Genomic DNA, 11,514 nt, shown 5'->3' with positions numbered 1-11,514 from the left:
GGGCAATTCCGAATCAGACTGGGATGTGGCAGAGTGCACGGACTTTTTTTCTCTCTTTCTTGCAGACCATTCACGGGAGATTCCACCTGGTCCTCTTGACGTTGCTTCTGGGTCCGGCTCTGGCCCCTGTGATGTCACGTCCAGGCTCGAGCCTATGGCTGAAGACCCTTATGAGCCCGACCCCTTTGACCTCACTTCCTGTCTTCCCCTTTAAAAGCCTCCACCTTTTCCCTATTCCCTCAGTTCTGTTTTGGACTCGGTTTTGTGCACATCGGTGCTGTTATACATTTTGTAACTTTGCAGCCAGGATACCAATTATACGGGAGGCTGTCCCAAACCTTTTTATGACTATTATGTCTGGTTTTTGTGACAATATATATATATATACTATATACAGTATATACTGTATATATATATATATATATATATATATATATATATATATATATATATATATATATATATATATATATATATATATATATTGTAGCAGTAGAGGCTTTTATCGACCTGTTGAACCCTCAGGTACCACTCCAAACACCAGGTAAAAGACCAATTATTATTTATTAAATAATAATACTGTGCACAAAGCACCCTCCACTCCACACTACTCATACAATAATCAATTATTACTACAAATACCAATCCTCCTCTCCCAGACACTTCGCCACCCTACCTCCCAGCTCAGCTCAATGTCTGGGCTTTCCCATGGTCCTTTATACCCCGTGATCTGGAGGTGTTCCTGTTCCATAACCCACAAGTCCTTATTACTTCCGGGCCAGGGTAAAAAGTCCTTTTCTTCAACCTGGAAGTACGTCATTTCTCCTGTTCATGTGACCAGGATGTACTTCCAGGTTATGGGGCACATAAGAGTCCACGAGCCTCCCTACAGCGACTCCCGGTGGTCCCCAAGGTATCCAGCAGGGCTGTGTATAACAACTACAAAGTCCATGAGGCCCTGCTGGAATTTGGGGCACGTCCATGGTGTTGGGAGAGCTCCTCCTGGCGGCCTGGGGGTGAGGGCCGAAAACTCTCGCCGGCCATCCATCACTATATATATATATATATATATATATATATATATATATATATATGTGTGTGTTACGGCCAAAACCTGAAATTGGCCAAAGCGGGAAATGTCCGGCCAAATTGGGAAATGGCCAATGTCGCTGTAAATTGACCGGCCAATGTCCGATCTTTTCCTCGATTTCGGGATTTGGCCAGCCAGTTTGTGAAATGGCATGGGGCGATCGACCAAAGTCGGAAGGAAAAAGGCATGAGCAGCGATTTGTTGCACACTTAGTAGTGCAATTGCGTTGAGTGTAGCCATGGCGGCTCATGTTCAGAAAGCGGACGCCACTTGGTTGTTTCACAATAATTAAGATCAGGTATATAAGTAGATTTCACATTTCTGTTATCATTTTAGCAATAAAATAGTGACTTAACATCGGGGACCTATTTTATTGACCTTAAGGTTAATGTTTGGATGAAGGGAAGGCCGTCTCAAGTGGCGTCCACTTTGCTGAACAAGACCTGCCTTGAGCAGTTTCTCGCGCAGAATGGAAAACTCACTTCTGAATCTGCATCTGAAAATTTTTAAGCATCTTTGCACCTTGAGTGGACAGTCTTACATCAGCACATCAGATTTTGACCAGGGAGTTCTCGCCACTTCGAGAAATGGCCGGCCAAAGTAGCATATACGCTGGTCATTTCTAGTACTTCGGACTTTGGCCACACCTTGTGGCCAAAATGCGAAATGGCCGGTCAAGTCGGGAACTGGCTGAACTTTGGGTTTTGGCCGTAACATATATCTATACATATTAATAAAAGGCAAAGCCCTCACTGACTCACTGACTGACTGACTGACTGACTGACTGACTGACTGACTGACTCACTCACTCACTCACTCACTCACTCACTCACTCATCACTAATTCTCGAACTTCCCGTGTAGGTGGAAGGCTGAAATTTGGCAGGCTCATTCCTTACAGCTTACTTACAAAAGTTAGGCAGGTTTCATTTCGAAATTCTACGCGTAATGGTCATAACTGGAACATATTTTTTGTCCATATACTGTAATGGAGGAGGCGGAGTCACGTATCGCGTCATCACGCCTCCTACGTAATCACGTGAACTAAAAACAAGGAAGAGATTTACAGCACGAGTCAAACGCGGGAACGAAGGTAAATGACGTTAATTTTTGACTGTCTTTTAATACTGTGTAACCATACATATTAACACATGTGCAATTAAACGTGTGCATTTACGGGGTGATTTCTCAGGCTTAAAATCTCGCCTTTTACTAAAAAGGTAAATGCAAAACTATTTTCAATCAGTTTATTGAAACGCTTCCGTTAAGGATTGCAATAACATATTCGCGAGATAAAAGAACGAAGTAGGGGGAAATGAAGGAAGAGCCGCAAACAGCGAAGAGCAAAAAATTCATTAAACAATTGAGAAGGGAGCGAGTGAAGCATACAAGCATGTTCATAAGGGAAACAAAGCACGGTGTAAAACGTAAGTTTAAATTAAGTTTATAGAAACGCTCCCGCTGCGGATTGCAATAACATATTCGCGAGATAAAAGTTTAATGAGAAGACACGAGGTATAAACGAACCACACGCCGTGGCGCAACGTTAGGGGCAACAGTTTCAACCATTCTATGATCTGCTTCTCGCAACTGAAAGACGGCACATGGCGGATGTTAGCCGACTTGCTGACCGCAACGTTAGGGGCTTCAACTCTGGCGCTGACGATAGAGATTCGATTCATGAGAGGGGATGCAGTGAGTGTGTATGCCTGATGAGCCCAGAATTAGGGAGAAACACATGTCGCATACTCTTTGCATTATTTGAAAGTAAACTATTAAAACCATTCTATGATCAGCTTCTGGAAACAGAAAGAGGGCACGTGGCGGATGTAAGGCGACTTCCTGACCAACCACAAGCGTTACCTGGCAGGTAACCACCCATACAGACAGATTGTGATTCAGAAAACGAATGCCATGAATGTAATTACCACGATCTACATACTGTCAAATAAACGAAACACACGCCGTAGCGCGACAGCTGTGAAAAGCGAGGTTCAGAAAAAAACAGATCCTTAACAAATTGTTATTGGTATATTTTCGATCCGTTTAAAAAGGTTTTCTTTTCTTATTAAAAAATTAAAAGCAGTACTTCGCCGCAACAAACCGCGAGAATTTGGCTATATATATCTGCTTCTCGCAATTAAAAGAGGGCACGTGGCGGATTTTAGACGACTTCATGACCAAACTTAAGTGTTACCTGCCAGGTAGGGTTACCACTTTTAATACAAAAAAATAAGGGACGCATACTGCAGCGGGTGCCACATCTCATTGCCAACAGTTTGCAGACTGTACTTAAAAGACCCGCCCTCCTCACTGGACAGTTAAAAAGACCAATCAAACTAACGATGACATCAAGTATTACCCAATCATAAGTAGGAAAGGAGGCATCTTCATAAAATGCGTGTGGGATGATTTGCATGAGACGCTGCTTTAAAAAAAATGATAAAAACAATACGGGACAAATCCCGTCCAGTATTGATTCAAAACGGGACGCGCAATTTCATTCTCAAATGCGGCACGATTCCGTATTTTAAAGGACGGGTGGCAACCCAACAGTGCCAGGTAACCACCCATACAATCAGATTGTGATTCAGACTACGAATGCAATGAATGTAATTACCCCGATCTACATACAAGGCGAAAGTCCGTTTCAGTCAATAAGTCTTATGTGTGTGTTTATGTATGTGTGTATATATATGTAGATATGTGTATATGTAGATATGTATATATATGTATATGTATATAAATGTTTATGTGTGTGTGTATATATATATATATATATATATGTATGTGTGTATAAAATATATATATATATATATATATATATATATATATATATATATATATATAAAAGACAGCAACACTTATAACAATGACAACACAATTACATTGACAATCATGTTACGTTATTTTTAAAATGTTTCCTTTTTTTTTCATAACCTCTTTAACACACTACTTCTCCGCTGCGAAGCGCGGGTATTTTGCTAGTATATATATATATATACATACATATACACACATACATGCAGTTTCAATAACATAGAAATCAATATAAACAACATTAACATCATTATCATATGAGAATATGAAGTAATATATAAGAAGCACATTTCATATAAATATAAATTATTAAACAGTAAAATCTTCTTCTGTAATTTGCTACCGTGGCTATTTGTTTGTCTGTCCAGGATTTTAAATCACCTGTAGCTCGCAAACCGTTTCACCTATTGACTTGAAATCTGGTACACATATAGTACGTCACGTCTACTATCCGCTTTATGGGTGATGATTGTATTACTCTTTTTATCTTTATTTTATTTTATTGCAGAATCAACTCCTATCTGCGCACACCAGGGCGGCTGTGGGCGGATGCGTATGGTGTATTCAGTCCATGTTATCGTGCATTGCGCTGTCACTGGTATTTTGATAAAAGAATTTGAACAACATGTAAGAAGCGTATAAATTATTAAACAGTAAAACATTAACATTTAAGAAGTAAAGTTACATTAAGTACTACTGCTGTGCCTTCGGGTATACCTCATTTTTTGTTTGCCCATTACATGCTTAAATGTATACATTTTTTGGTGCACCTACCCGAGAACACGCGACATATAACCGAGCGTGGGAGAAGCATGGATTTTAAACACGCGTTGAGTTCATCTGCTGGTCTCCCTCGTGGAATAACTGCTAATGTTTGACTAAAATCTACAGCGAGTAAAACGACATTACCTCCTATTTTTTTTTTTACGATCTCTGAGATCTTGCTTTTTTCGGTTCAAGGCTTCATAAGCTCTTTTATGTTGTATGGTGTACTTATCCCAAACCATCATCTTTGAATGTTGCAAGACTTTCGCCTTGTATGTAGATCGGGGTAATTACATTCATTGCATTCCTAGTCTGAATCACAATCCGATTGTATGGGTGGTTACCTGGCACTGTAGGGTTGCCACCCGTCCTTTAAAATACGGAATCGTCCCGCATTTGAGAATGAAATTGCGCGTCCCGTTTTGAATCAATACGGGACGGGATTTGTCCCGTATTTTTTTTATCATTTTTTTTAAAGCAGCGTCTCATGCAAATCATCCCACACGCATTTTATGAAGATGCCTCCTTTCCTACTTTTGATTGGGTAATACTTGATGTCATCGTTAGTTTGATTGGTCTTTTTAACTGTCCAGTGAGGAGGGCGGGTCTTTTAAGTAGAGTCTGCAAACTGTTGGCACTGAGATGTGGCACCCACTGCAGTATGCGTCCCTTATTTTTTTGTATTAAAAGTGGTAACCCTACCTGGCAGGTAACACTTATGTTTGGTCATGAAGTCGTCTAAAATCCGCCACGTGCCCTCTTTTAATTGCAAGAAGCAGATATATATAGCCAAATTCTCGCGCTTCGTTGCGGCAAAGTACTGCTTTTAATTTTTTAAGAAGAAAAGAAAACCTTTTTAAACAGATCGAAAATATACCAATAACAATTTGTTAAGGATCTGTTTTTTTGTGAACCTCGCTTTTCACAGCTGTCGCGCTACGGCGTGTGTTTCGTTTATTTGACAGCATGTAGATCGTGGTAATTACATTCATGGCATTCGTTTTCTGAATCACAATCTGACTGTATGGGTGGTTACCTGCCAGGTTACGCTTGAGGTTGGTCAGGAAGTCGCCTTACATCCGCCACGTGCCCTCTTTCTGTTCCCAGAAGCTGATCATAGAATGGTTTTAATAGTTTACTTTCAAATAATGCAAAGAGTATGCGACACGTGTTTCTCCCTAATTCTGGGCTCATCAGGCATACACATTCACTGCATCCCCTCTCGGGAATCGAATCTCTATCGTCAGCGCCAGAGTTGAAGCCCCTAACGTTGCGGTCAGCAAGTCGGCTAACATCCGCCATGTGCCGTCTTTCAGTTGCGAGAAGCAGATCATAGAATGGTTGAAACTGTTGCCCCTAACGTTGCGCCACGGCGTGTGGTTCGTTTATACCTCGTGTCTTCTCATTAAACTTTTATCTCGCGAATATGTTATTGCAATCCGCAGCGGAAGCGTTTCTATAAACTTAATTTAAACTTACGTTTTACACCGTGCTTTGTTTCCCTTATGAACATGCTTGTATGCTTCACTCGCTCCCTTCTCAATTGTTTAATGAATTTTTTGCTCTTCGCTGTTTGCGGCTCTTCCTTCATTTCTCCCTACTGCGTTCTTTTATCTCGCGAATATGTTATTGCAATCCTTAACGGGAGCGTTTCAATAAACTTAATTTAAACTTACGTTTTACATCTATCTATCTATCTATCTACATGGTGCTTTGTTTCCCTTATGAAGATGCTTGTATGCTTCACTCGCTCCCTTCTCAATTGTTTAATGAATTTTTTGTTCTTCGCTGTTTGCAGCTCTTACTTCATTTCTCCCTACTGCATTCACAGTCTTTTCACGTGATTACGTGGGAGGCGTGATGACGTGACACTCAACTCCGCTTCCCACGGCCATCAAGCTGCCGTCCATTACAGTATATTGTCAAAAAAGAGGTTCCAGTTATGACCATTACGCGTTGAATTTCGAAATGAAACCTGCCTAACTTTTGTAAGTAAGCTATAATGAATCAGCCTGCCAAATTTTAGCCTTCCACCTACACGGGAAGTTGGACAATTAGTGATGAGTGAGTGAGTCAGTCAGTCAGTCAGTGAGTCAGTGAGGGCTTTGCCTTTTATTAATTAGTATAGATATATATATATATATATATATATATATATATATATATATATATATATATATATATATATATATATATATATATATATATATATATATAGCAAAGGTTTGTGATACAGTTTGCATATTTGTATCTAGAGATCCACAAAGGGAGAAAATGAGTCACATATCTTAAAGTAGTTTTTTATTCCTAAGCTTTCAACAATTTATCAGGTATCATTATCAGAGTAAAACGATTAGACAAACAGGAATCAAAGGCAGTATATAGCAGGTGACGGGTGGGGTGGAGGTGGAGGTTGGATTAATAAGGTGTGGGATCAGAAGGTGTTGGCCATAAAGTCATTTTTATTATTACAGTGTTCTTCTTTTTAAGCCTTCATATGCTGGGTTCAAGTCCAAGTGTGTGTTAATGGCGTTTTCAGTAGAGAGCCACGATTCAGCCGGCTCTCTGGCACTCTTAGTATTGGCCTTGAATATTACTTTCACAGTGTCCCAGTTAAACGTGTGTTTGTATGTACAGTGGTGTGAAAAACTATTTGCCCCCTTCCTGATTTCTTATTCTTTTGCATGTTTGTCACACAAAATGTTTCTGATCATCAAACACATTTAACCATTAGTCAAATATAACACAAGTAAACACAAAATGCAGTTTGTAAATGATGGTTTTTATTATTTAGGGAGAAAAAAAATCCAAACCTACATGGCCCTGTGTGAAAAAGTAATTGCCCCCTTGTTAAAAAATAACCTAACTGTGGTGTATCACACCTGAGTTCAATTTCCGTAGCCACCCCCAGGCCTGATTACTGCCACACCTGTTTCAATCAAGAAATCACTTAAATAGGAGCTGCCTGACACAGAGAAGTAGACCAAAAGCACCTCAAAAGCTAGACATCATGCCAAGATCCAAAGAAATTCAGGAACAAATGAGAACAGAAGTAATTGAGATCTATCAGTATGGTAAAGGTTATAAAGCCATTTCTAAAGCTTTGGGACTCCAGCGAACCACAGTGAGAGCCATTATCCACAAATGGCAAAAACATGGAACAGTGGTGAACCTTCCCAGGAGTGGCCGGCCGACCAAAATTACCCCAAGAGCGCAGAGACGACTCATCCGAGAGGTCACAAAAGACCCCAGGACAACGTCTAAAGAACTGCAGGCCTCACTTGCCTCAATTAAGGTCAGTGTTCACGACTCCACCATAAGAAAGAGACTGGGCAAAAACGGCCTGCGTGGCAGATTTCCAAGACGCAAACCACTGTTAAGCAAAAAGAACATTAGGGCTCGTCTCAATTTTGCTAAGAAACATCTCAGTGATTGCCAAGACTTTTGGGAAAATACCTTGTGGACTGATGAGACAAAAGTTGAACTTTTTGGAAGGCAAATGTCCCGTTACATCTGGCGTAAAAGGAACACAGCATTTCAGAAAAAGAACATCATACCAACAGTAAAATATGGTGGTGGTAGTGTGATGGTCTGGGGTTGTTTTGCTGCTTCAGGACCTGGAAGGCTTGCTGTGATAGATGGAACCATGAATTCTACTGTCTACCAAAAAATCCTGAAGGAGAATGTCCGGCCATCTGTTCGTCAACTCAAGCTGAAGCGATCTTGGGTGCTGCAACAGGACAATGACCCAAAACACACCAGCAAATCCACCTCTGAATGGCTGAAGAAAAACAAAATGAAGACTTTGGAGTGGCCTAGTCAAAGTCCTGACCTGAATCCAATTGAGATGCTATGGCATGACCTTAAAAAGGCGGTTCATGCTAGAAAACCCTCAAATAAAGCTGAATTACAACAATTTTGCAAAGATGAGTGGGCCAAAATTCCTCCAGAGCGCTGTAAAAGACTCATTGCAAGTTATCGCAAACGCTTGATTGCAGTTATTGCTGCTAAGGGTGGCCCAACCAGTTATTAGGTTCAGGGGGCAATTACTTTTTCACACAGGGCCATGTAGGTTTGGATTTTTTTTTCTCCCTAAATAATAAAAACCACCATTTACAAACTGCATTTTGTGTTTACTTGTGTTATATTTGACTAATGGTTAAATGTGTTTGATGATCAGAAACATTTTGTGTGACAAACATGCAAAAGAATAAGAAATCAGGAAGGGGGCAAATAGTTTTTCACACCACTGTAAATCAGAGTCTTTCCTTCCGACGGCATTGCGATGCTCCTGTATACGTGTTGCAAGTCTTTGAGATGTTTGTCCCACATATACCGCTGGGCACGCATTGCATGGAATGCTGTAAAATGCGTTTCTTTTCTCTGTGGTCGACTTTTTGCTATTAGCATTGAAAAGGACAGTCTGTAAAGTGTTTGCTGGTGTGTCCAAACAGAGTTACAGATTTTGATCCCTGAACAGCCCATACCAAATGCAAATCTGTATGATGAGTGCACTAACAAAGAGTTTCAGAATACAACAGTTCATAAAAATGCTTAATTAACTTGCTTACCTCATTAAGTTCATTACGTTCCTGAAGTGTTCTAAGAAGTGATTTTACTACTTCAGTGTGGCCGTTTTTTGCTGCAAGATGTAATGGTGTATTACCTTCCTAAAAACAGATAATATGACATTCAAGTAGAATTTTTCCATTGTGTTATCTTAAACAGCTATAGTGGTCTCAGGAGACACTTATAAAATCATCACCTCCTGCACTGCAAAATATAAATGAAAGTCTGTATCCCCACCAAGACGATTTACATCATTAGGCTCCTTCAATAAATCCATGGGTGTATCCTTCATGAAACATAAAATATTGCAGGTCCTCCCATTAATCCAATTTTAGCACTATGAAAAAAACTGAGTCTATGCCAACAGCTCTGGGTGCAAAGCAAAAAAAAAAATAACTGTGGGGAACAACGTCAGTGCCGGAGTCTTCCGCAAGTTAAGTTAATTTTGTTAATTCGGATCAGTTTTGTCAACATTTTGTTCCTTTGGAAATTACTTTTGTGTATTGTTTTTGTTCTTTTTAATCACCATGTTGATGACGTCATTCTTTGTTCACTATCACGGTACGTATCCAAAGACACTTTCCCATCATAATGTGCTGCAAACAGGCATCAACTGATGACATGTCAGACATCATCAGGCTGAGGGACACCAGTAAATGGTGTTTCTACATAAAAAATTCCTCAATAAAAATGTTAAATATTTAATTTTGTAAAGAATTTAAGTTACTAACTAATCATTCTTAATTGTGAGTTTTACATTATCAATTTGCCACAGTTTGTATGTATGAAGGTTGCAGTTTATGTTTAGCATGTTCTTATCTCTGCCGCCTGGAATAATATCATTCTTCATGATTCACTTTCTTTATGGAGAGATGCTCTCATTGCCAATCTGATGCATGATGCACTTCTCACACATGTCCTACTGGGCCCATTTAAAATTTTAAAATTGACCCAACACGTCTCTGGGTTGAGAACTTAAAACCAAATTCACTCTCCCTCTTGTAACTGGGATGAGAAAATAAAACCAATATAAAATGCGCATGATGGGAAAACACACCAGCGCTACACAGTCAACAAGCAGGAATGGGATTCAAACCCAATAGTCTGCAGTTGTGTTCAACATTCTACCAACATGCCATCCATTTTGATTTCATATGAAATGAACATATTTTTTAACCACAGCAGGACAAAAATGGTATAATGTGTATCTATGTTGAACAATATTAAGTGCCAAAATATTTCCAGCTACTTCAGGCACCATTTGTTTACTGACTGAGCAACACTTATTATTCCACATCATAATATCAATAAGTTATTATTCACCTTATTTACACAATATGGAATTATTCATACCCCTTACATTGATTACTTGCATCTGAAAATAGATGGCTACATTACATATTTATGCTTAAATTATATACAATATTATTAATTCTCTCAATGTGTAGTGATTTTGAAGAAACAACTGATTTACTGACGTTATCTTTCTCTGTGGTGGACAGCTGGTAGTCTTCTTCCATCATTTTCTTAACCATTTCAGCACTGCCATGTTCAGCTGCTAGGTGGAAAGGTTTTTTTCCAGACTGCACAAAGAAGACAGCAACATTAAACTAAATCACAGGACATGTTCTTCTGTTATCTGATTTCAAAGATATTTATTAAGCAAATGTTAAATATGGCTTGGCTTTCACCGATCAAGAACATCTCATTTACCAAGCCCATTTTATTCTGCTTTGTCTTCCTATGCTAACATTCTTATCCTGACTTAACAGAATAAAATGGCAATGTTAATAACAAGAAAAATAAAAGGAAGGTAGTATGTTAGGGCATATTGTAAAAACTGATGAAAGAAATCTGGAGTTACTGTGCTTAGACTCTACCTAAAAGACACAGCATCTTTAGAAGTGGTACAGAAAAGAGAAATTCCAACTCTAAAAAGTGTTAAGCGATGACTACAGTGTCTTATTACAGTCACGTCACACATACACACCGATCAGCCTAAACATTAAAACCACCGACAGGTAAAATGAATAACTTGTGGCAGCTGTCAAGAGATTGGTAATATTAGGCAGCCAGTGAACTTTCAGTTCTTGAAGGTCGATGTGTTGGAAGCAGCAGAAATGAGCAAGTGTGAGGATCTGAGCAACTTTGACAAGGGCTAGACAACTGGCTCAGGACTTGTGTGGTGTTCCTGGTATGCAGTATCCCAGTAGTACCCACCAAAAGTGGTACAAGGAAGGACAACCGGTGAACCGGTGACAGGGTCATAAG

At 39.6% G+C, this 11,514-nt stretch overlaps 1 protein-coding gene across 1 annotated transcript in view; it reads right to left on the bottom strand.

Moving 5' to 3' along the window:
• Positions 1-11,514, bottom strand: part of ankdd1b (ankyrin repeat and death domain containing 1B) — an 84,179-nt gene that overhangs the window by 35,254 nt on the left and 37,411 nt on the right. Inside the window, exons 6-7 of the mRNA XM_028805692.2 lie at positions 10,722-10,826; positions 9,246-9,344 (exon numbers count right to left, since the gene is read on the bottom strand). Coding sequence (XP_028661525.1) covers positions 9,246-9,344; positions 10,722-10,826 — 204 coding nt within the window. The remainder of the gene's footprint in view (positions 1-9,245; positions 9,345-10,721; positions 10,827-11,514) is intronic.

Source organism: Erpetoichthys calabaricus, chromosome 7 (genome assembly GCF_900747795.2).
Source record: "Erpetoichthys calabaricus chromosome 7, fErpCal1.3, whole genome shotgun sequence".
NCBI lineage: Eukaryota > Metazoa > Chordata > Cladistia > Polypteriformes > Polypteridae > Erpetoichthys > Erpetoichthys calabaricus.
The sequence above is the reverse complement of the archived record's forward strand: the minus strand, read 5'-3'. Positions and strand labels throughout refer to the sequence as shown.